Source organism: Tinamus guttatus, unplaced genomic scaffold (genome assembly GCF_059628265.1).
Source record: "Tinamus guttatus ecotype Peru unplaced genomic scaffold, ASM5962826v1 Tinamus_guttatus_pri_ptg000155l, whole genome shotgun sequence".
NCBI classification, from domain to species: Eukaryota; Metazoa; Chordata; class Aves; order Tinamiformes; family Tinamidae; genus Tinamus; species Tinamus guttatus.
In genome coordinates this window covers 7001838-7027100 of record NW_028288689.1, presented here as the reverse complement: position 1 = coordinate 7027100, position 25263 = coordinate 7001838, and the positions used below count along the sequence as shown (strand labels likewise).

At 47.7% G+C, this 25263-nt stretch overlaps 2 protein-coding genes across 2 annotated transcripts; one reads left to right on the top strand and one right to left on the bottom strand.

Moving 5' to 3' along the window:
- Window positions 1-333: 333 nt before the first annotated feature.
- SMIM33 (small integral membrane protein 33) lies at window positions 334-2877 on the bottom strand. Its single transcript, XM_088522518.1, has 2 exons — window positions 2849-2877; window positions 334-897 (listed from the first exon to the last, which is right to left on the bottom strand). Exon 2 carries the CDS (start codon window positions 879-881, stop codon window positions 459-461), a length of 423 nt encoding a protein of 140 aa, XP_088378644.1. The 5' UTR covers window positions 882-897; window positions 2849-2877; the 3' UTR covers window positions 334-458.
- Window positions 2878-4977: 2100 nt separating this feature from the next.
- ECSCR (endothelial cell surface expressed chemotaxis and apoptosis regulator) lies at window positions 4978-25165 on the top strand. The gene is made up of 11 exons (XM_088522651.1): window positions 4978-5112; window positions 15992-16033; window positions 16197-16247; window positions 17716-17835; window positions 18357-18404; window positions 19772-19819; window positions 20408-20506; window positions 22384-22482; window positions 23311-23347; window positions 24356-24455; window positions 24997-25165. The coding sequence occupies exons 1-11, from the start codon at window positions 5055-5057 to the stop codon at window positions 25003-25005; spliced, it is 711 nt and encodes a 236-aa protein (XP_088378777.1). The 5' UTR covers window positions 4978-5054; the 3' UTR covers window positions 25006-25165.
- Window positions 25166-25263: the final 98 nt, after the last annotated feature.

Here is a 25263-nt window from a genome sequence, read left to right as displayed (position 1 = left end):
TTTGGTTCTCACGTGGAGGAGGCAGAGGTGAAGCCCTGTTTCAATTTCCCAGGCTATTCTGCAGCGCCAGCCTTGGGGCCTGTCCCAGAGGCACTGCTTCCCTGTGGGACTTTCCTCAGTGCCCATGAGCTGGAGATGGGTTTCAATTTCTATCTTTCACAGAGGCAGGAGAAACCAAGACCCAGCAGCGGCTTTGAATTTGATCACAGACACACACTTCAGCAGTACTCAGGCCTCTTTATTCTGAAGGTACCTTTAATCTACAGAGGATGGGTCATTCTGCTGATATTCACAGTTTCTTTACTGGCTACCTGGAGAGAGACTCAAGTTCTGGGATGCTAAAACCTCAGTGTGCAGGTACTGGTGAGGCTCCGGCCCAGCCAACTTTCCAGTCACCATTTTTCCAACTGGCCCATGGTCCCTTGAGCCCCACCTGGACTGGATGGCCCATGGTCTGGTCACAAGTATGTGATCTCTATGACATTAGGCTCGGCGTTCGTGCAGGGAAGGTGGTGCTTACATGAGCACTGGTAGCTTTCCCCATCCGTGTCCTTGCTGTCCAGCTCTCTCTGGCAGTACTGAACTGACTGCTTCTTCTGGGAGCCCAGCTTCTTCCAGTCCGTGAGGTGCACGCCGCCATCCAAGTCCTGCGGCATGGGCTCATGGTACAGGGTGATCTGGATGGTGCGGAGATGAGGGCCGTAGTGCACCACAATGATAATGAAGACGGCCAGGAGGACAAAGATGACGACGATGACGGATATCATGGGCAGCGCATCGGACTTCTTTGTCACGCTCCTAACAATAGAGACGGGAGTGAATGCGTCTGAGCCTTGGGGCTCGGGCTGTCTCAGCTGGCTGCTGGGGGCAGAGATGTTCATGGCTCAGCAGGCTAACCTGGGGCAGAGAAACACCGGTTGGAAATGGGTTATCACCAAGCAGAGGCTGTCTCACGTGCGCCCTCATCTTCTGTCCTTGATTACGTGGCTCCTGCTTGTCACCCCTCTGCAATTGCAGCTCCCTGGGCACAGGGCCCCAGGGGCAGGCACTGGATGTGCACTTCTTCAGTGCATGCTAGGGGAAAGATCAGGCCTGGGACAAGGACTCTGGGCACTGGGCAAACCCCAAACCCTTCTGAACGAATCACAGTTCTCTGGGCTAGGAACAGACATGACAAGTACTTCATCCCTCCTGAGCGCAGCACTCCACAGATGCCCAGCGTGCCCAGGCAGCTACTTGGGTTCAAGCAGACTAAGCTTCAATGCCTGGTATGCAGGCTCCTATAAAGACCTCATCATGATAACCCCGCTCCAGCCTGATTTATTCCTCAAAGAGTTCATGATGAAGAGGAGAGTGAAGCTCTGCAGAAGCCACCTGGGCCATGCTGTCTGTCTCCACTAGCAGTGCTGAGCCACTGGCAGAATTTGAGGTTAAATGTGGGGCTGTAGGGATGGTGCCCTGGACTCATTCAATCCGGTGGCAATCAGAGCACAACAGGGAGGTTGTCCCCTCTGTTGGCTTGTCCTGGACACCTTCGGAATCATGGGGCTTCCTTCCACCACTCTATGTCCCTCCACTACAGCATTACATGAACTAAGCTCCTGAAGAGGAGACTTTAACTTTCCCTTCCTCCTCTCAGTACTGCAGTGCTAATTCAACACCAAAACTCACAGGCGGCTTCATGGAAAGCCCAACCTTGCCAAAATACACCAGGAGGTATTGGCAATTCAGCAGCAAGAATCCAGACATGAGGGGAAGAATGTCTGAGAGTGGGGAGGCAGGGGGTAGCGGGAGGAGAGGAGGAAAAGGAAAGAGAAAGAGCCTTCCCCTCCTCCAGAGGGGCCCAGGCAGTACCTCCGTATCGCTGCTCCATGAGAATCATGTCCAAGGGAGATGCTGGGGCGCTCAAAAAGGCTCCTGGAAGCTTGTCTGGAGGCCGGCGAGGCCGTTAGCACAGCTGGACTCCCCTCAGAAGCAGCCACGTCATGCCTCCGACCCACGGCCCCAGGGATTCCCCCGGGCAGAGAAAGAGGAAACGGAGGCTCGTGCCACACGTGCTCCGCGGAGGTGCTGCCTCACCTAGCAGAGTGCCACATCATCTGCACCTCCTCCTCTTCCTCCTCCTCCTCCTCCTCGCTGTCACACACATACGCAGAGGAAGCGCTCCCTGCTCGCCTGCTGCAGCACAAGTGCCCTTTGTTTGGGCAGAAAGCTCCTCACTCCCCCTCCTAACACACACACAGACCAGAGGAAAAACTTTTCTCCTCCCCCTTCTTTTATTGACCTGTCTTTAAAATTTATTGACCTTACAGAATAAGTGTAGAATTACCCCTCTGTGCGCAAGCTCCTTGCAGAGGCCGGTAAGTCATATATGAGCGATGCTCCAAGCTGGGTTTGCCCAGTGCGACATTGCAGCCACTCTCCTCAGAGCTCCCCTCTGGTCCCTTTTTGAGCCAGGGATCCCACTGCTCTGCATTGCAGGTTCTTTGGCTGCAGGAGGCTGTTTGGGAGACAGCTACATGCTAAAGGGGTGCATTTGAAGCAGGTTGTCCCTTTCTGGGGACACAGCAGATCCCACCGCAGCAAAGCGTCTCTTCCAAGCAGCCACGGACCTGCTTAGTGAAATCCAGCCCTGAAAGCACCATCGGATGGAGGAGAGTCTGGATGACCCCAACTCCCTTTCAGAATCAGGCAGCCTCTGCAACCCAGTGAGACCCTGGGCACGTCACAGCTCCAGCAAAGATGGATCAGCCGCCACTTTCGCTAGCTCTAGAAAGGCATTTGTGAAACCACCCCAGCTTTTCCCATCCCTCCCCGCCTTTCCTGCCCAGAACAAGCCTGCTCTTACCTTGTGGCTGCCTCTCAGGTGAATATTGGGGATCCCTCTCTTACGTTCATGGGGAGGATAGGACTGGAAATGCCTCTTTCCCCGTTTAGCCAAGTAAGCTGACGGAAGGGATTTGTCTGAATGATAGGGCTGCTGTGACTGGGAATTTGTACTCGTTTCAGGATTCAGTAAGACCTTAATCTACAGCATAATCTCTGAGCATCACATCTGTGCAAAAGACAAAAAATAAAGTGGCGGGGGGAGTGATGCTAAGAGAGGGTTTGTAAAAACAAAAGCTGCTGTGAGAAGCTGGCTCCTCTTGGCCTGATGGTTTGCTTTGGGTTTTAGAGGCCCTTGAAGAGACCTGCTGAAATCTAGCAAGCTGTACCACGCGTTAGAGATCTCTCCCTCCATTCCTGCAGTCTTCTCCCTGCCACAGAAGGTGAGGACCTTGCAAGCAGCATGAGACCATTCCCTTGATCTGATCCACACAGTGACAGCGATGTGGAAGGAGCAGCCCCATGGGCCCCAGTGGGGGCTCCTCCTGCTTTTCTGGTCTTCTCTGCAGTCCCTTGAGTCCAGAAATGAGGAAATGGGCTGTGGCCTGAGGCTGAGATTGGCCACGAGCTTTCCAATGGGTTCCTGTGTGCTCCTGGAGGTGCATGTCAGCCACAGCATGGTGGCGATGTCCCTTGCTCTTTGATGTCCTCCATGCATCTAATGTGCCAGACAGCAGGCAAACAAGCTGTGGATCACATCAGTTTGCCAGAGCAAGAGAGAAGGGTGATCTGGAGGGGTAGGGATGGCAGTGCTGCCCAAGAGGGATGTATCACTCCCAGTGGTCACCTCAGTGTCACCTGGGTGCAGTGCAGAGCTCTGGAGCCATGGGTTTCAACCAGGGAGTATGAGACAGCCCCATCGAATGAACAGCAGCTCCTTGCCTTGGACATTCAAAATGTACCAGGAGGAAGCAAACAGAGCAGAACACACACAGGGCAGAAACCAGGACAGCCCCGCTCTCTCCTCGAGGCAAACCAAGGGCTCTGCTCCGGCCACCACCCAGACACAACACCAGGAGCGAGAAACCAAGTGTGCCAAGCCCTTTGCTAGCAGAGCTGAGAAGGGCCAACTGAACCGAGTCTTTGGTTCCTCCCCTCATCAAAGAACCAGAGCCTGACATTTCTCTTTCTTTTTCACATCTAAATCAGCATGTCTGTGCTCTGATTATTCTCCTTCTTCTGGGATCCAAAGTGCCCTGGACATGAGCCACTTTGGCCCCAACAGACGGAGAATAATCAACCCCCCGTGGGCTCCCCCTAATCCCCACTCCTTGGGCAGAACATAACATCCACACAAAGGCCAGATGAGGTTTTTTCCTCTAATTATGGTGTTCCCCAACAGATTTAATTCAGTAAAACCGCTCTCGTTTTCTAGGCTGCCCTGGGCTGCCAGCTGCCCAGCCACACGTGTGACCAGGCTTCGTCCCAGCTCCCTGCTTCAGCACCAGGCAAGGCAATAAACCCTTCGCAAAGCAGCAGACCAAATTATTCCCAATTCAAAGCCTGGCTGTTCTGCAGGGACATGATGCTGCTGCTGCAACAGAAACCCACATGTCCTGTGTGCCCTCCAGGTGCAGGTGCTTCCAATGGTCACGTCTAAGCCCTTTCAGAGCCTTGAGGAAAGTCCCCGCTCCCACGAGAGGGCAGGCTGGCTCCTCCAACAGCATCGGGAGCAGCTTTTGGCCCTGGGAGACCAACCTGTACCCATCACTGCTCCACACGGAGCAGAGCAGCAAGTTGCTGCAGGCCAGGAGCCAAGCAGGTGCTGGGCTGCCCGCTTTGTGCCAGCACATCCTCGGCTCAAACCTAAGTTTTCTGATAAAACCAGCACCATAAAGGAGCAACGAAGGCCCGAAGCAAGGCAGGACCATGGCACACATTGCGCCACTGTTCTCCCACACTGTGGCCACCGAAATCCCGACCAAAACGATGCGGAGGTTTCCTTTGCTCTGGGTAAGCTATGCCTCATATCCTCTCCAGCCATAATGGGCTAAAAGCACTGTTCCGCGGCCCCAGTTCCCTTGTGGATACAGTCTGTTTCCTTCTATTCTTTAACAGGAAGCTCTAAAAGAATCAACCCAGGCAGGCAAATCTCTCCTCACCCTTTTTTTCACTCTCATTATGGCCAGAGCCCTAGCAGGGCTGGACGGTTGCAAGCGCCCGAGAAGATGCTGGCTGTGTCGCTCCATCCGCTCCTGTGGCTGTTTGGCTGCGTCCTCCTCAGAGGTAAGGTGTTTCGGTGGCCTCCTGAGGAAGGCTCGGGCTTATCTTCCATGTTTGCACCAAAGATTCGAGTTTGTAGCAGATGCAAAAGCTACTACATTGGAAAGCTCAACCTTTAAATTCAGAGGCAGTGGCAGGGGGTGGCTGGGAACATCTGGCCACGTTAGTTTGTGCAAAGTTTATTTGAGAAGGGATGCAGCGGAATGAAGCAGACAGTTTCCTCATCGACAAAAGGATTGTTTCTGTTGAAATATTGGATTATTGAGGTATTTTGTAGTAAGTGGCATTTTCGCAAATATAGGCAAAGGTAGAACTACAGCACTTTTAAATGTACTGGAAAGTTCTCCTGAAAAGTGCGTTTTCTTTCCTTGATTGAGTTTAATTTCTCCTCTTATTGATGTAAATATAAAGGACAAAGGGCAAGGTGCAAGAACTCCACATGCAATTCACGTATTATTCTTACTGAAAACTAATCTGCAATAGCTCTGATTCTAACTTTTCTTTCACATCTCAGTTATGATGGAATCAGTCACCCATTCTGAGGCATGAATATTATTTTTTCTATCTTTGTAAGTCATGCCTTGTGTTGTAGTTATAAGTTTAAGAACTTTTGAAGGAGTAGACTGTGACACTATTGCTATTTCTAATAGAGAGCAGTTAGAAAATAATCATACCGTGTGCCTTGGATCCAAGGTTCTTATCATTAAACCATGGAAGTTGCATAAGGATTAGAGGTAGTCTGTGGATAATAACAGGATTTTAAGAAGGCACAGAGAGCAGAGCCAAATAAATCAATCCATACAACCCAAAATAGTGTTATTGAACTTCTAATTCCTGGTGGAAAAACTGTCAGGTGCAAGAACATATAGATTGGAAAACTTCTCTTCTAGGAGAGGGCAATGCTGCTGGCTTCAGCAGAGGGACAAATTTTGCTCAGTATGAGAGAAGGGGCTTTAAGGCCTATCTGCTGTGCCACAAGGCCTTTTAATGCCTGGCCAGAATGCCATAAAAATACTTATTTTCCCATAAAAATGCTTGCTCTGGTTTGCATAGGCTAGGCAGGCCACACAGGTTCTCAGGTACCTCTCCTGGATCACCTGTGCGATCCCAGATCCACCTCTCCCGACTCCAGGATGCCTACGGGGTTTGGGGCTGATTGCCCCATGTCCCAGGAGACTGACTCGCAGTGCGGGGCCGGTGGCAGGGATGTCCTCAGGACAGTGTGTCACTGTGCTGGCCATCAGCCCGCAGGGACACGCTTTGCCTGTCCGTAACTCGGTCCCCTCCATTCTGCTTTAAATTTGGAACAAAGTCACCTAGGTTTACAAGCTGAATCTGACTTCATGACAGAGGTCCACTAGCTGGAGGACAAGGGAGAGCACAAGGTTGAGTGAAAGGAGCTGGGAACTGATCAGTGATACTCCTGGTCCTACGACACATAAGTAACCAAAGGAGGGAGCTACGGCCTCTCAAACATGGCATGAGAGCTCAGTGGTCTCCCTTTGCACCAGAAGGATGGAGATAGATAGCCCTGATGCAGAGACAGAATTTGCTTTGGAGCACAGCAGGGTGCAATCAAAACACCCGTAAAGCCACAAAGAGGGTGTTGAGGTCGCAGTGCAGTGTCCTGGGCCAGAGCAGGAGCAGCTTCTACAAACTGGGTGGGTAGTTTTAGAGCAGAGAAAGACAGGGACCAGAGGAGCGGGGCAGGGGCGAAACTTCCCTGTTGCAGGAGACTCTGAGAACTTCCAAACTGCACCAAGAGGAAAAGCCAAAAATCACAAACAATATCACAAGCCAGCAGCCCCAAAGTTGGGCTGAATAGCTGGCTGAAAACTAGCAGTTGTCTGCTTCAGCACAGGCCTTTTCTGCTTTTTGCAAGTTTTGTTTTTCATTATTTTAAATTTCTAAGCTCAGAGTTATTTCAAAGAGAATAATTAAACACTGCCATTTTGAAACTGCTGAGATGGGAAGCCTTAGAAACTTTCCAACCTTTTTTTCCCCCATAAAACCTTCACAAAAAAAACATGTCCTAACAAGCCTTTTCCTCTGAATGGTTTCCATTACAACAGCCTGGCATTTTCCAGACAAAAGATTTCCACTGAAAACATCCTCGTGGGGAGCTAACGGGAATGCCGCAGGCTTTTCCAATTGCCAGTCCCTTTACTGTGTTTCTTGTCTGCGCTAAGATAAGGCCACAAGAAGTACGAGGTGCCTGTGACGGAGAACATAGGATGCCACTAAAGGACAGACCTCCAGATAGCAGGATGCCTTCCAGACACAGTGTTTACCCACGAGTGAATCCTAAACCTGGGTCTTGCTGCTCTTCTGCCTGTGTTCCTCAGAAGAGGAGGACCGAATAGGTCCTCTCTTTAAGTTCTAAGGACGCTGCAAAAGTCACATGTAAAAAATTTTGCTGGCACCAATAACAACAAAATGCATGGCTTTTACAAATACTTCTGACAAGAGACATGAGATATTGTAGTGGCAGAGACCATAACGCTGACCCTTTGGGTTTGTATGCTCAGTAAAGGCTGGGAATAAAATCGTTAATGGGTGTTTCTAGCTTGGGCATCAGGAGGATTTGCAGTCAGAAAGCAATTGCTCCTGACATGGCACAGTGCGATGGCAGGATGGCGTCACCCCTTTCTTGTTCACCAGGTAAAGCTCCTGGCTGGAGGAGTCCAAAGTGATGGCGCTGCTATTCAGCAGCCCGTGAGATGCCAGAGGAGGCATCTCACTCACATCCTGCCTCTTACTCAACCAAGCTGGAGCACAGGTCTCCTCCGTCTGTATGGACGGATGTTTCCTTCGCTAGTCCCTGGCCGTACCAGATGATGCCTGAGGGGAAACCCAAGATCCTTCCCTGACCCTCCTTTACCAAACAGGAGAGGCTAGTTTGACCCTGATCTAATGTGCAAGACCAACAGCAAAGGAGGAAGTGTTTAGGAGAAATGCTTGCTCACAAACCACTCACTTCTAGTAAAATGTAGCTCTGTAGGCAACTCTCTGTGAAGCTGATACGAGCGGCTGGACGCCGCTTCCAGGAATTATGTTATTTTACAATAGGTGAGTCAACAGCAGGTGCCTTTGGAGGAGACAGTGCTGGTAATCCAGCATGGAGGATGCTCCTGCTTGGAAAGTGAATATGTTGGTTCCTAAGCCAAACCTGGAAAAATTGCCTTGTTGAAGAGTAGCAAAGGGCATTGCTGCCAAGCCTCAGCTAGAAGGTCTAGCTTTTCCAGTTTCAAGAGACATGAAAATGAGCCTGCTTCCCAGTTCAGCCACTTCAGTACAATCCAACCACTGCTTGGAGAAGGAACTTCTCATGCGATCTGCTCAGTAAGGAGCCAGCAGGTCGTGTTTTTGCCTTTCTGCTGAACCATTCTAGCATAAGATAAAGGAGTTTGAAGAGCAAGGCCCTTTCCAGTATCTCTGGCCATGGTGGTGTTTGGAAGTGTGAAAAATCTCAGGGCAACTTTGACCCTTAATGTCTCTAGAAACTTGCTAGAAATCTGGTGAAAACACTGGATTTCGCAGTTTATGAATAATTTTCTGATTACTCACTGTTCTGGGATCCACTTCACTGAGATCAAGGTTACTTACCTTGGACATAGTGAAGGGACAAGGACATCATGGTGGAGAAGCGTGAACCAAAACCAAATGTTCTTAGGTATTGGGGGTTCAGTTGAGGATACCAGCTTAGACTCACCTTGAAAAACTCAAGTGTCAAGCCCTGTTTTCCACGTCATGTACAGACAGAGGAGAAAAGGCATGGTTCCCATTAGCAACAAAACCAAAATGCCCTCGGGTCCACTGCTGGTTTCCTCCTCCAGGCAGAGAAGCAACAGCTACAAATTGCTGCTCCATGCAAAGAGGAGCCTGGGTGCTCACGCAGAGCTGTTTGTTGCAGCAGAGTGGAACAGGAGGCTGCCTGTGTGGAACAGGTCCCCCCACCTCCACAGCAAGCTGGGCAAACCCTTCTGGTGGTGGGACGAGCCACAGCTACAGCACCCACCCAGATGGCTGTGGCTTCCCAAAGCTTCCCAGGCATCCTGGGCTTGCACGGGACAGCCGGGACCTCCCCTCCCTGGTCCCAGGGAAGCTACAACTTCACTCTGACCTCCCTCAGGCCCAGCAGAGAAGACCATGCAAGGGGCAACATCAGCAGCACAGTGTTGTTGCTGAGATGCTTCATGCCCCCTCTAGCCTGCAGCATGACTTGGGGAACAGTGTGAGGAGACCTCTCAGTCCTTCACTGGGAAATGACTTGGTGAAGAGGCTTGTAAAACAAGAGGCCGATTTTGACAAATTCCGGCAGCTTGACCAAATGCAGAGGAACCATCCCAGCTCTAGCCTGGCACTGCCAATCCCTCCCAGCACTGAAAACTGTGCCACACTGCAGCAAAACATTTGGTTCAATATACTCCTCTAAGATGTTGACTGGAGGTGGCTTTGGAGCTACTAAACATCTTAGAATCACTCTGGTTTCCTCAGATGTGAAACAGGGCATTGTACTGTGCTTTGAAACCTGCAGATTAAATCTGGGGGATAACTCACCTAAAATCTGAAGCCAGATGAAATTTGTCAGGTCAAGAAGCTTTAAAAGCTTCTTCTCACTCAGACGCAGTATTTCATAGAGCAAGCTGTAAAACACCTTCCCAGCAAGGCTGTATAAAATGAGTATATTAAGCAGGGATTGTTTCAACTCTTCCTTCAGCTGCTCCCCTGAGGTTCAGTCTAAGAGACTGAAGAAAATGAAAAGAATGGGAATTGTAAGAATATCCCACGCCACTGCCCCTTGACAAACCTCTTCCTCCTCAGTCACTAGGTGGGAGCTGAGCAGACCCCAGCAGGCCACGTTGCTGCAAGATGCATCACAACCACCACACAGACCAACTACTATCAGCAATATTCTTTCCACCCAAGTAAACTTGGGGAACCCCAGAAACACAAAAAGTGAGGCAAAGAGCACCCATGACTTTAGCTAAATGATAAATGTATCTGCCAGAGACACCCCACCACTAATCCATGTCCATGGCTGTACTGCTGCAGGGGGTGAAATTTGTGTGCTGGCATGAGGCTGTGTGGATGCTTGTCCAGACATGCACTGAATAAGCAAATCCTGTAGCAGATCTCCTACAGCACACTACATTTGATGAGGAACAAAACCCTTAGAAAATAATAAGGATGACTTGTAGTGTGACCCGCACGATGGCAGACACATGGCCGGTAGCCTAATGAAGACGTGGGAGTCATGCTCCTGAACCAGCCTGCAACTCGTGGCACTTATTCACTGCTTCATTTTCTCCTTTTTAAAGAACAGAACAGAGCTAACATCATGCCACTCCTCTGTAACGTGCTTTGCAGGTGAAAACTACAATTTGAGAAGTGTGAGAACAACAGGCAGGCAAAAAAGGGCATTCTGGACTCCCAGAAGTCAGCCTGAATAGCTTGCTACCCTGCTTCATTTCAGTCTGGCATGAAGCAATTCCTTCACCAAATTCCCAGGAAGATTATCAAGCTCTAAGAGCAGCATAGCCAGGGGAATGACAAGACCCACAGCCCCAGTATTATAGAGTACAGCAAACATACAGCTCTCAGACCAGGTTGTGGGGGGATCTGGAGCCAGTAAACAGCAGGGAGGCTCACAGTGTAGCAGCTATATAGGGACATCAACCTATTTACAGCACGTGTTTACTCCCCACACACCATGGAGCAGTGGTGACCCAGGCTGGGGTTTCATTCAGGAGAAAACTATGCTAATTTACTCTTCTAGCGGTGACTTTGTGGTGTTTGTGAGAAAGCAGGACTTCAACACGCACCGTCCCATTCTGCGCAAATGGTTTCCCCACATTGTTTGTTCGCTGGCTTGTTTTTCAAAATTCAAGTAGTTTTTAATTGTCTTCCGATAGAACAGTGCCGTGTTTCCAGAACAGCTCACCAGAGAGAACAGAGCACGATGCTCAGAGGATGCCCAGACCCGGGTTCAGCCCTCGAGGGGCAGAGGAAGGATAAGATTGTTTTCAATGATTCAGGAGATACAGATTTAATTCCTGGCTCCCTCTAAATTTTCCATAAAACTTTGGCCAAGTCATTTCAATCCAGAACCTCAGCAATGAGCTGCTAGACTCCTTGAGGTTGTGGGACAACTGGGTGTTTAAATGTCAATCTGGGATCTGATTTAGCCTGCCAGTTGTCAGATCTTTATAGAAAGAGCAGTGATCTTTCCCTCCTTTCCCATCTTTTGCCTTACCCGTTCTGCTCTGAGCTGCTCTGGGCAGAGGCATCTTTTCTTTCGTGCCTGCCAGGTGTCTAATAAAATGGGCTATAGTCTCCTGCAAGGCTCGTCACTCTCATGAGTTTCTAACACAGTGTTTTCCTCCATGCAAACTTCAAACCGATCATGTTGCTATTACTGTTTCAACAACGTCTGAGTCCCACCCAGGAAACTGCTGCATTTTGTGTTAAGTGGCCAGCATATTTCTGTTGTGGGTCATTTTACTGAAGTGTAAACACATGAATTGAAAAATCTAATTTTAGGTTGTTAGGAAAACATTAGCTAAAGTGCTTCTGCAAGGCTCAGCTGGAAGGTACTAAAGGAAGAAAACTTCTTTATCCATCTGCTTTGAAAACATTTGTTTATAAATCCTAATAGCAAAGGGTGATGCTGGTGTCGCAAGCCTGTACGGTGCCAGAGAGGCTGTAGAGAATACTCCATACAGAAACAGGTAGAACAACATCACTTCTCCTTCCGAAGCTGTTGAGGAAGGAGAAGACAGCCAGCCCAGCGCTACAAGCTGCAAGGGGGTTGGTTAGATGGTGCCTCTTTCTCAGTGGTTCTGAGTGCAGTGGGATCAGTCCCAGTTTCTGTGCCTTCACACTGATCCCAGAATCCTCCCATGTGAATCCGTCAGTCGGTCAACACCAACTGGACAGCACAAGCCCTCTGAAATATTTCCATACTTGGTCCAGGTCTCTTCTGCATCAGGAAGAACTTGTGCTATGCTGTTATACTAAGGCCATGCCATGAAGCCTTTTTAAAATCAGTGCCTCTGTTTGCCCAGGAGCTGAATAAACCACTCTTTAAATGCCTAAAGCCGTCAGAAGTAAGATACTAAAGCAGAAATACCTAAAACTCACTTAGCATCTCTTTGTTTTACATGGAGGGGTGGTGCACAGGGCAGGGCAAGAACTTCTCAGCTCCGGGGTCACCGAGAACGGGCTATGTGGAAGGGGCCCTTGGCCTTCAAATGCAGCACTCACATCTAACATCAGAAAAGGAATATTAAAAATAACATAAATCCAAATTTCCCCTGTCCCTGGTCCACTGTAAAGAAAAAATAATAATAATAATTGAAGACAAGCCTAGTTTGGAGTCAGAGAACTGAAAAGTGCCTGCAGTTCAGACACAGGTCTCTTAGGCCCTACTGCTCTGACCGGTTATCGGGACTTTCCCGTTCCTGCAAGAGCATAAAGCAGTATTTCCTATCATAAATCCCTCCGCAAGCTCCCAGGCTCCACCTAAAAACTGCACAATCCCACTGTAAATCACTTGCCCCCAAAAAGGCAACGACAAATAGCTTGGCAGGGCTCGAGCTCAACGGCCACCCGCTTACGCGCTTTGATGTTCGCAGCAATTACAGGCATGCTGGCTGTCCCCTGCCTGTTATTGTCACTTGTTTATACAGCAGCCACGGCCAGAGCCTGCCACAGCGGGACCGGGGCTGCTACCAGAAACAGAGGGAGGAAACGGCGCAATGGCCAGGAGCCACCATCAGCACGGTGGCACCGTCAACACAAGAGTTCCCCGTCCTGCTGCCCACCCTGCAAAACACACGCCGAGGCCCTTCCTGTTTTGTGCATGTCGGTGCCGCTCTGCTGTTCTTCCATTGTAACAGCTAAGCACCTTCCCCAAAAGAAAACACCCGACACAACAGGAGTCCTGGTTATTTAAGCTGGTGGAGGAAGTGTCACAAGAAGCAGCGGCCAGGAGCCCGAGCCAGCCCTGCTCCGTGCCGAAGTAACGTGCTGTTGTGTTTAGAGAAGGCTGGGTAATTCCTTGGAGAACAAAAGGCCAAGAGGGATATCTCCATCTCCTTATCTCCTCACACCATGGCTGGTCACTTTTCTGTAACAGATCCAACGCACACCAGGTCTCCTCCAGGCTCTTCCCATTCCCAACTGTGAAGGGATCTGATACAGCTAAAAACTAAACATCTTTACTGCTGTTCTTTGGCTACATTAGTACCATGATCCATAATACCAGCTGCCCAAGCAAATGTATGGCTGACGCAGCAGCAGGGCTGCTGAGGAGGCTGTTACTGTTCAACCTCAGGTGGTGGGGCATGGACAACACCTCCTTGCTTGTCTGGTTTAGAACAACCCCAGGTTATTCCCCAAGGTGTGGTTTTGCAAATTGTTCTGTGAAATCTCCTTCTAAGGCAGTGCTCTGGTCTGACCTCCAGTGAAGGGGTAAGCTCTGATGGAAGAGCTTTGAGTGGGATCCTCTTTCCCTTGTGCTAGTTCTGGAGGTACCTGAGCTACCCCATGGAATAGTTCTGTCCAGGTCCAACAGTACAGCAGCAGTCAACATTGTCTTCTTTTCTCTCAGCTTCTTGCTCCCCAGAGGTCCCATTAAAGCTTTTAGATTTCTCCTTAATTACACTAAAAAAGGATGAATAAACTGCCAGCTGAGAGGACTCTTCTCTCTCTTTTCCTCCAAGGATGTATATTAAGCACCAGCTAAGCTGTCTGGAAGTTACTGAGTGAAGACAATAGCTATTTGAGCAATTCTTGGTGCTTTCATGTGACGTAGACACTACAAAAAACTGGGACAATTTCAAGAAGCCTATTTTTTAGACTTTGGTACATTTAATCTGTTCTTTTAAACCTCCAAAGAAGGATATCCCACAGTCCTCCTATGCAACCATGCCTAGCAATTCACGATCCTTATGTTAGGGTTTCTTGACTCCCTTCCTCTTGATGCAGGCTTAGCTCACTTGTCTTGGCCCATTTGTCCCTATGGATGTACAGAACCGATCAGCCTCTTCCTCTCTAGGCTGTTGGAGACTGAAATCATATCTCCTCTCACTCTTGTCCCATCCTTTCAGTCTTCATTCTCTGCAGGCATCTGAGTGAAAGCTATCTAGAGCGCAGCCCTGGAGAGGTCCACAAGAAAAGTATTTCCCAGTATCAGTGCTGCTATGCAAGCAAGTTTTGCCAGCCCAGTAAGCCAGACAGAAAAGTACAGAAGAGTTTTCAAGTGTGGTTTTTACAGGCAAATCCTATCTGGAAAGATTGTTTTATCTTGCATTCACTGTGGTTTACATGCTGTTTTCATTCCCATTGGGCTGGGATCCTTTTCATAAAGCCTCAGAGGAAAAAACAATTAGGGCTCCAAGATAATTACGTGAGAAAGATGACATCAATCAGGAGCTCGCTAGACCCAGACAGTCCCCGGAGGGGTGGGCTCCGAGCCAAGCTTCAGTAATCCGATGTGATGAAGACTTCCACTTCTCCCTCGCCTGGGCCACAGGGTCAAAATCAGCCCCGGGTTCAATGCCTCCTCCAGCCAGAGCCTCCTCCAACCGCTTTTGCTTGGACCGTGGCCAACAAGCCTTAGCTCACAGCAGTAGAAATCTCTCATTCCAGATCTATGCTGCTGTCGGAGTGGGATTCGCCTCCCAGTTTTCAGCCACTTTTATTTGTGCTAACACAGCTTCTTTGAAGAATCTTCTGGCAGTGTCGGTATCACCATCAAGAATTATTAAAACACTAACTAGGAAGTACATTAAAAAAAAAGACAAACTCAGAATTACATTTTCAAAATTAAAGCAGTTGGGTTTGATTTCTGACCATTTAAAGTATATTTTGCTCATATTTTCAAGCTTTTGCTGCAAAATATGAGAACCGGATATTTCTTTTTCCTTTTTAAACAGCAGCTCAACTTATCATAGGATTCCAGGCACTGCAGCTTAGAGAAAAGCATCAGATACTCTAAGAGTTGACAACATGGAGGATTGGTGCAGGGATGATTCAGCATATATTAAAATAATAGTAATAATAAGCTAAGAAGCTCTCTGAGACTCTCTGCAACTCCCACAGTCCTGCGATAGCAAGGTGTGTGCAATATGCTCCTCCAGTGCCAACCCAACAGGGAGGGCAGCTCCGTGTCGGCCCATCAGCTGCAGCCTCGCGCCTGCTCCCCACGTGGGAGCTAACCCAGCCGCGAGGCTCCAGGCAGCTCCGAGGAGGCAGTTGCAGGGGGCAGAAGGTAGGAGACAGGAAGAAAAACAGCCTCGAGTCCTTTGCGAGCCTCATCCATCAAGATCCCATTGAAACAAAGTGTTCAAGTGTCTGCACTCTTTAAACAGCCACAGAAACCAATTCAAACAGGCTTCCTCGGCCAAGAAAGAGCAAGAGGCTCACGGGGAAGGAATGACACCACTTATGCTGCCTTGATTTTTCACATAAGAGCAAATGAAGGGTCCCTAAAGGGTTTGGCTTCATCTGACGTTACTCTCTCAACCCCTCTTTCCAGGTCCAGACAGCCTGGCTCTCAGACACAGATCTTCCCCACCATGCTCCACTCAGAGGAGGGGATGGGCAAAGACATTTATCGTGACTGAATAAACTCCAGTAGTGAGTTGCTTAGAACAAACCTAATAGCTCATATTTAACCAAGTAACTCTACACTCTCAAAGTGTGCATTACTACTTCATAGCTAATGCCTTGGGGAAAACTGATGTATTTCAAAGCCAGTCCCTACAGAAAACAAGGAAGCCCCAAACCACACAACCAGCAGGAATACGGATGCCTTGGTGTGCATATCAGACTGTTACATATTAGCACTACTTAAACTGTTGTCATTTCCTTTCAGGTACTACAACCTCCTCAGAACCCTCTGACCACGCTGTAGCAGGTACCACTTCAGTTTTGATCTTATTAAAAAGACCATTTGAATGTGTGCGTGCATGCCTACGTGTGGATGCAGAAGGAGAGTTCACAAAAGGAAACCAGAACCCACCAGCAAGGAGCACAAACATAGAAGATGTCACCTCCATAACTCTCTGCTTGTGTTACAGGTCAGCCTCAAACAACAACACACAGCGCTGAACTAAAGAACCATACCTCAGGTAACACATCCCAAGGAGTAGTGCTCTGTGCCTTCCTCTTCCTCCCTCAAGGGCTATTGCAGACACCTCGTGACAAGGTATGGTAGCTGGAGAATCAGAGCTCCTCTGAAGAGCAGATAGTGCAGCTACACTGCTTTGGGGACCTGAAGGCATCCCGGAAAGCTTGTAAATGGTCTGTATGTATATCAGTCCTTTTGGGCTCTCCGGAAGCAGGTTAGAAGGGTATAGTGGTGGGGAGGAAGGCGATTTTGTTGTGGGGACGAAGAAGAGGATTTTGTGGCATAAAGGACCCAACCAGCTTACCTCAAAAGGATCTAGGGAGGTTGGTAAGAATGGGAGAAAGACGTTGAACTCACTGGGGAGAAGTAGGGTCATAGCATGGGTAGGATTCTCGTGGAGAAGGCCAACCTCTGGGTGGGTAAATGATTCACAGTCCCAAGGCCATCCAAGGGGGCGGGCTGGGCTGCACCTGCGCCACTGTGTCCTACCATCACCCGCTTGACGCAGTGTCTCTTTACCTCAAGATCTGCTCAGCCCGAGCACAGTGTGTGCAAGCACACATGGACCAGGCCTGGCCTTGGTTCTTCAGCATTGTTTTAACGGAAGTAACAGTAATAAAGCCATTGTTAGGAGTTTCCCTACATTATATTTACTGCTCATTTACTGTTATTGAGTTCTTGAGAAGCCTGGCTACACCTTTTCTCTTAAACAACTACCAATTTCCAGTGCCTTGCACACCCTCAGCACCTGATATGTTCCCCGTTTCTCTAAGAGGGAAAGGGAGACACGAAAAGGCTGGCCCTAAACAACGTGATATCTGTGACAGTGCAAGGCCTGAACATTGCCTTGGGTTTAATCCAGTCACTAATGATGACTGTCTTGCTTTGTTATCCTTTTCCATGGAAACAGCAAAAAGTTACCTATTTCAGTCTGCAAATAGACCAAACCCAAATAAGACGCAATGGGATCTCTCCAACTCCAGACTGGTATCTGTTCTGACTCTGAGAGATCCTTAGAGATGCAATTTCTGCTCTGCCTGAAAAAAATCTCTTCTAAACATAACTTACCCTTCAAAGAGACCCCAAAATTTAAAGACAAAAGTTAAGTTCCCCAAAAGCTGCCCAGTGCTAGCTATGTTGGAGATTCTGCTCCTATTGAATTGCAAAAAAAAGGATAAATTTACTCCTAGACATAAATATTCTGATAAAGCATATACTAAAGTGATGAATATTATTAAAATATTTATTGTAAAAGTGAAAAAAGTGGTGGAAAAACTAGACTGAACTCGTGCATCTCAAGTTGTCAGCTCACCCCTCTGCTTGCTGTCTGTTCTGCTCAGCGCTTCTCTTACTATATTTTCCATAATCCCTAAGGAGTCTGAGAAGTCAAAAATATACAGCCAAGCTATTTCTAAACACAACCCATGGTGTGTAGAGCTGTTTCAACTAACCCTTTGCTCACTCCACAGAGCCTTCAACTTCAGTAAAGTCAGCAACAACAGCTGGCTTGAATCTCACCTCTTTGGACCTGACTGCTACAAGCACACGCTCTACCACCTCTACGACAACACTAACGTCATCTGTGCTGGGTAAGGGCCTGTCACCGCCTTCGTACAACTATAGAAAAACAATACATTTTTGCTCCTGCAGGATGAACCTTGCCTTGCCCAAGGGATTTGGGGGGCATCGGGGAGTCTGGGTTACTTCAACACCACGTGCGTTGCTCAGTCACAGCATTCAGTTGAAGTGGCCTCGCTGAATTTGCCGTGAGCAACTTATTCTAGCTCCCCAAGAGCACAGGGCTGGATACAGCCATGGTCAGGAGCAAACCCACATCAGGAAAGCCAGGTGGTGGACACCGTACACCAGGCAATGCTTTCAGGAGGAGTTACAGGCATCCACGGTCTCCCTGGTAGAGCTCTCCCAAAGCTTACATCTCGTGCACGCTCTCTCCAATGTGTAGGACATGGCTTGCAAGCCAGATGGCTTTATTTATGCTTGGAGGGGAAGTTTCATGCCAAGAAACAAATTTCTTTGCCAAGAAACCAACAGCTCTCCAAAACTTTTGTTAATTATGCTAAGACTCCTTTCCTGTGTTTTCTTTTGCCAGATGAAAAGTCTAAAGGAAGCAGAAACACAGTAGCCTCATCAACTCAAGGTATTCTGGTTTTTTTGCTTGTTTGCTTGTTTGTTTGTTTGTTTTAGAGGAATGATAAATTTAGATCAGGTTTTATTGCAATTAACTTACTTCACTTACATGGTGCAGGTTATTTAAGCAGTAGTGTATACCTTGGGGCTGAGCCTCCCTGCCTACCTCCTAAATCTTGCCCAAGTTTCACTCGTGCAAGGTTAAAATCCTGGGGTCAGCTCTGCCTGCACAGATGTCCAACCAGCAGGTCTGTGTCCAGCTAAGCCAAGAGTCCTTTAATTACAGCAGATTAGCATGAATTATAACTCAGCTGTATTGGAAAAGTGCAATACATCAGAAATGCTGCTGATGCTTCCAGAAGTGAGGCCTCCTGATGTGTTGTTGAGACCCAACATTTCTCAAGAACTGGGTATCCTGGCCAGGCTCAACCCGCAGTTGCTCTCTGCTCACTGTAGCTAAAAGAATAACTTCAGAAGGAAACAAAGGGGCTTTGATGGCTATTAAAGAGATTTATACAGCAGTAGCTATAACTAGCCACCATTTTTCTGGCCTGTTCTGCTCCATGAAGTTACTAGTTTCTATACAAGTTAAATTTGTGATTTCAGGAAAAAAAAAAAAAAACCTCTTCATCTATGCCAAGACCCTTCATTAACTGCATAATTTTCCTTCCTCATATCCAAAATGAACTCAATTTGAATCCATATTTTGCTTAAATGTGCTGGAAGGCTTCATTACTATATTTGCAAGTAATTTCCTTCCACATCTTGATTGACCAAATCAGCTCACTTCAAGGTGGCTTAATTATTTCCAGATAACATGCAGTCTGCAGGCATGCAGACAACATATCCAGTAATTCCAAGTCCAAGGCAAGCCAGCTAGTCAACCCACAGCTGTACTCTGCAGAACTCCTAAAAATATGAACTGGTTAAGGGAAGAGAAAGCCCGATCTCATCTAAAATTTGTGAGCAAGGGCAAATCTGTAACATCCTCAGTTCAATGCTCTGGCTTTAATTGCTGCATATTTGCCTGGAAATTTTGGGGTTGTAGAAAGCTGATCTGAACAGTTACACATATTTTAATCCCTTGTTTCTCTGAGTTTTCTTTAGGCATGGTGAATAAAATAAAATAAAATAAAATAAAATAAAATAAAATAAAATAAAATAAAATAAAATAAAATAAAATAAAATAAAATAAAATAAAATAAAATAACATAATGTTTGGTGGGAAAGTTTCACTCTGAAAATGAATGCCCCATTTCCCTGGATATTCTCAGCATTAGTGTGAATCTCTTTTTCTCTCTAGCACATCCATTAATTCTTTTGGTTGTTACACTGTCTCCAAGGATGAGTCTCATGCTCTGTGTTTCCTCTGTCCAGGTCAAGAGCCCAAGAGAAGCAAGAGTACTGCAACATCAGCAACTCAAGGTGCTTTCTCCTTGCTTGGAGAATAAATAACATCTGGTGTTTTTTGACTTCATGAAGCAACTTGATGAAGCTGTCTTCAAGGCAGCGTGGTGAAGAGCTCCCTAGAGCACCTGGGGGCTAACTGGCTGCTCCATCTTGAAAAATCTGTAAAGCTGCACAAAAGCAGCACTTCTTTGCGACAATCTGTCCAATCCAACAAGATTGGTGCCTAGTCAAGGCAGAGAAGGTGCTAGTATGGTTAAAGTTTATAAAAGGAGGGAGACAGGACAGGTCCCATCCTCAAATACATCAATCCCTCTACCTACCATGCTCAGCTTCCTCACTGCTATCCCAGCAGAAGACACTGAGGGTGGGAATATCACTTGCTCACAGAGGTTGCCTTAGTGAGGCTCCTTTTATCAGCTATCTCTGATGCCTACTTAGGTCTTAGTCATTTTGCTGTAAATGCTGATGGTGCTGGTCCAGCATCCACTCTTATCCTCTTCAATAAGGTAAAGTGACAAGCCCTGTAGCTTTGCTAGGAAATGTCTTCTCGTCTTGGAAGAAAACCTTTACGTAAAGCTACTTTCCCCCCCATTTCTCTCACAGGCACCTCTCAAACAGCCACCCCAATGCCAGAGTCCTCCGGCTACCTGCCCATGCCCACTCCTACGGATGGTAAATCACCGCTCACAGTGGCAGCTTTTGGTAAGGCCTTTTGTGATCTGTGCTGGGCAGAGGAGTTCTGTTTTGCCAAGACAAGGACAAGTGCAGGGTCCTGCACCTGGGGAGGAATAACCCCAGGCACCAGTACAGATTACGGGTTGACCTGCTGGAAAGCAGCTCCACAGAGAGGGATTTGGGAGTCCTGGTTGACGACAAGTTAACCGTGAGGCAGCAATGTGCCCTTGTGGCCAAAAAGGCCAGTGGGATCCTGGCTTGCATCAGGAGCATTGCCAGCAGGTTGAGGGAGGGGATCCTGCCTCTCTGCTCAGCTCTGGTGAGGCTGCACCTGGAGTATTGGGGACAGGTCTGAGCTCCCCAGCACAGGAAGGACATTGAGCTTCTAGAGAGGGTCCAGCAGAGAGCGACAAAGAATATTAAGGTACTGGAGCATCTATCGTATGAGGAAAGACTGAGCGAGCTGGGCCTGTTTAGCCTGGAGAAGAGAAGACTGAGAGGAAATCTGATCAATATGTATAAGTACCTGAGGGGTGACTGTAGGGAGGATGGGGCCAAACTCTTCTCAGTGGTGGCCTGTGACAGGACAAGGGATAGTGGAAGCACAGGGAGTTCCATCTCCATGTGAGGAAGAACTTCTTCCCTATGAGGGTGACAGAGCCCTGGAACAGGCTGCCCAGAGAGGCTGTGGAGGCTCCTTCTCTGGAGATCTTCAAACCTGCCTGGATGCCACCCTGTGCCACGTGCTCTGGATGTCCCTGCTGGAGCAAGGGATTGGACTAGGTGATCTCTGGAGGTCCCCTCCAACCTCAGCCCTTCTGGGATTCTGTGAAGCCAGTCATTTTTGGACACCCAACTTCAGCAGTTAGGCTTCTCTGGGGAATGGCTCCGCCGTTTTCCTCATGAGCATGCCCAATTACAGAGTCTGAGTGCAATGAAAACCCTCAGAAAGACTTGTCATCAAGCAGTAAAAAATCTTATTTAATAAGAGTAATTACTTAATAAGAGTAATTATTACTCTTCATACCTAAAATACCATGGATCAGCATTTTGAAAGCTCATCACGGCATGCCTGAACTTGGGATCTTGCTCCCAGCACCAATATTTGCCCCAGCTACATTACAGCTCTGTGTTACAGCAAGAAGCACAAATTATCCCCTGCCAATGTCCCGGTTTCCCTAATAGGGTGCGGAATAAATAGGCTGCCTGCCCTGGAGCTTAGGCAATCTTTTTTCTTCCCTGTATACCTGCTGGGACTGCATTCCCAGCCCCACCTTCCTGCTTTCGCCCATACATTTTATACCTTGCTTGGCAGGGAGCAACCAAGTCCTCCGAGTCCTTCACAGATTGTGCAAGCATGGAGGTCCGAGAGGTGCCATACCTTAATCTGAAAAGAACCCAAGGGGAGCCAAAAGGAGTCCTGAAGCAAATTTCTGTGCAATTTTTAGATCCTAGGTATCAGAATCAAACCTGTGTTTGGCCACTGGTTTATGACAACAATAACAAACTGTCCAGAGTCTCTATCTCATCTCTCCCCTTTACATTATGTATTTACCCGACTTTACAAATGTTTAAGATAGGACTTCTCAACTAGAAGACATACAGACCCCAAACAAACCTTCATGCAATCCAGTTTTCTGCCTTTTTGGCACTGTATTATCAATTATAAAGTCATCAAGAGTTCGTTGAGGCTAAAAAAAAATTCACTCCAGTCATTATTTATTCTTATAATATCATTATTTATTCTTTATTCCCACTTTATTATTTACTACATAGCATGTTCATGTTATCAGAGATGAACGAGTCATTGTTTTCCAACCCAAATTTTCAGGGAGTCCCTGCACTGCACCAAGGGCAGGCACACTGCCGTGCCAACAGCAGACGATTCTTTCCTCCTTCCCCAGGTGTCATCAGCTTCATAATCATCCTGATCGTGGTTGTGATCATCCTCGTCGCCGTGGTCAGCCTGCGGTTCAAGTGTAACCGTTTAAAGGACTCGGAAGGTATTTGCCTGCCCGTGTGGGCCTTGAGGAGTTTCAGCTACACCCTGGTGCTGGGCGGTTAGGAGGCCGCACACTTTACAGCTTCACGCTCCTCTTCGCAGCTGAAGATGAGCTTGAAGAGCACAAAAATCATTTCTAGATCAGAATTATAGCTGAGCCAGAGTTCTTCACGCCCAAGGAGTGTATCCTATGGCTGTCTTTCCTTTCCTAGTCAGCAAGTTATCACCTTCTATGTTGATCTGGCAGTTCTTGAAAGATGAAAGGATTCCTTTTTAAAAGCTTACGAAATGTGTTAGCTGGAGGTTGGAGGAGGGAGGACACAACAGGTTGGGATACCAATTTAGCAACTAGGAATGTGCAACCTGTTCTTTAGAGTCCCAGGCCAGACCCATCCGCACAAGGGGGCAGAAGGAAGGTTGCTGCACCTGCCAAGGATGAAAATTGCAGATTTCCACACGTATGTGGCACTGTCTGCAAAGCAGTTGTGGAGATTGACCCTTGTTTTCCCCAGAATCCCAGTTTTCATGACACGCTGCCCACTAGAGGGCCAGGCTGCTTTATGGCAGGACAGGGAACCACCAGGAGCCCAGGGGAAGCCAGCAATTAAATAAGCAGCAAAACATTCAGTCCTGCCTATAAAAATAAATGCAAACTTAGTCGAAGCACCTTCTCTAACCAATTTTTGAGAATCTGATGGTGCTTCTAATCTCATATGGATGTCATTTATAGTCCTTTACATTACAACTCTGAATATAGCTGAGTTGACTGATTTTACTGCTTCGCTATGCTGTTCTCACCTACATAGCAACTACTTTTCTCCCCCACCAGATAAGCAGAAGCCGGGGAGCAACATGGTGTCAGAGAGGTAAGGCTTACTGCCATCACCTTTCAAAAGAGCATTTCACTTGTGTTGCCTTGCTGAGATACAGGCTTGAGGTCCGAACTTGGGCTTCTGAACTTCAAAGCCATCTCAGCAAGAGGAGATCAGGTCCCCAAAAATACCTTCCAAGATCCCTATTCCTGCTAGAGGAAAGTGTGGGAGAAGGGGGACTCCACTGCAGAGGCCTTTGGAGGAGAAGCACCAAGTGGAGGATAGTCTGCCCATCACCACTGCCTGGGAAAGGGCCTGCAGGTGGGAAAGGAGCAGGAAACAGAAACAGGAAGGAAACTAAAATGAGAAGAAAGGGTAACTGCATCCCAGAAGCTCTTATTCTTGCTCTTCTGTCTGATAATTCCCTACTGAGGTAGCAATCCAGCTTCAGAAAGGGTGAAGGGACACAGGGAGGAAGGTCCCAAGGTGGTGAGTTCGCACTGACATTAATGGTTCATAAATAACCTTAATGATCATGACTTAAGTGACCTGCAGCCACTTAGACAGGACATATCAGCAGAAAACTGCACCCAGAGGCACCCTAATCCCAAAATCTTCCACTCGCCTTTGACACTAAATGCAAATCCCAGCCCTTAAGCTAGGGAGAAAGGGGAATTCCATCAGGGTGCTTTCCCTTAGGCGGACCAGCTACATGAGAATCCATCGAACACGTCGCTTCTTTCTCCAGAATCCTCTGGACAATTTAGCTACTTGGAATGTGCCTGAATTATGGCAACAGATCAAAGAGCAGGTCCACATTTTCAGTCCCAGAGAATGAAGTCAAGATCATAAAACCAGAGTGGAGACAACGCTATACTAGGCCTTGGATGGACCTTCCTCCACTCATGGGCTGCTCCTCAGCCAGTCACCTGGAGGTGGGAAGGTCACAGATCTACCCAACCCGATGTACCCGCCGGTGTCAGCTTTGCCTCTTCGCCTGTCGTTGTGTGCAAAGTTGTGTGATCTTTTTCTATATCTCCTAATACCTTCTCTTGCTGGCAGCTGCTCTGCGGGCACAAGGGAGAAGGATAACAGCATCACTCTGATCTCCATGAAGAACATCAACATGAACAACAGCATAAGTTACCCGCCATCAGAAAAGGTTTCCCTTTTAAATCGTGCTTTCTATAAGAGTTACCTGAGGATTATTTCTCTTGCTTGCCTTTGAGATATTCCCTTTGCTCTCTTATTCCTTCCAAAAACCATTAAAAAGCTTTAAACACCATCAAACCTGCAGAGCTTCAAACTGTTTTCAGTGAGCCTGGTGAAAGCTGGGTTCCTTGTGAAGCTTATCCAGGGGATGAACTCTGACGGGATCAAGCATACCTCATGTATATAGGTGCCATCATCCAGGGCTAGCCAAAACTAGAGTGATTTGTCATTAAATTAATAGATAAATCAGCTAGATTTTCTGGAGTTGGGGGTCTTATTTTCTAGTCAAAGCTCCCCCTGTTCTCGCTCTGTTGATGATGTTGCAGTACTTTCTTACCAGAACTCTAAGATCCATTCCAAAAAAAACTAATTCCCATCACTTTGATGCTTGAAAGCTAAACTAGAAATTGGATTTTGTTTGAGGCAACACTTTTAGTTCTTTGCCAGCCCAAACAGGCTACTAATGCATCATATTTTGTTTCCTTTGGCAGGTGTTATGAAGAAAATGACCCAGAGCTGGAAGCTGACATCTGACAACCATCAGTGACCTGCCAGGTTCTTGTTGTCCTTTGGGGAAAGAGCAGCGGTGGGCTTTTTTTTTTTTTTTAAATAGAAAAGTTACTTTACCCTTTCTGATCAATACATTTACTGTATCAGGCCACATAGTCCTTGCTCTAGCTACAGCCTGCCACGCTCAGTGTTGATATCCAACTGTATTTTTGATATGCATTCACACTCTCAGATTATCCAAGCAGCAA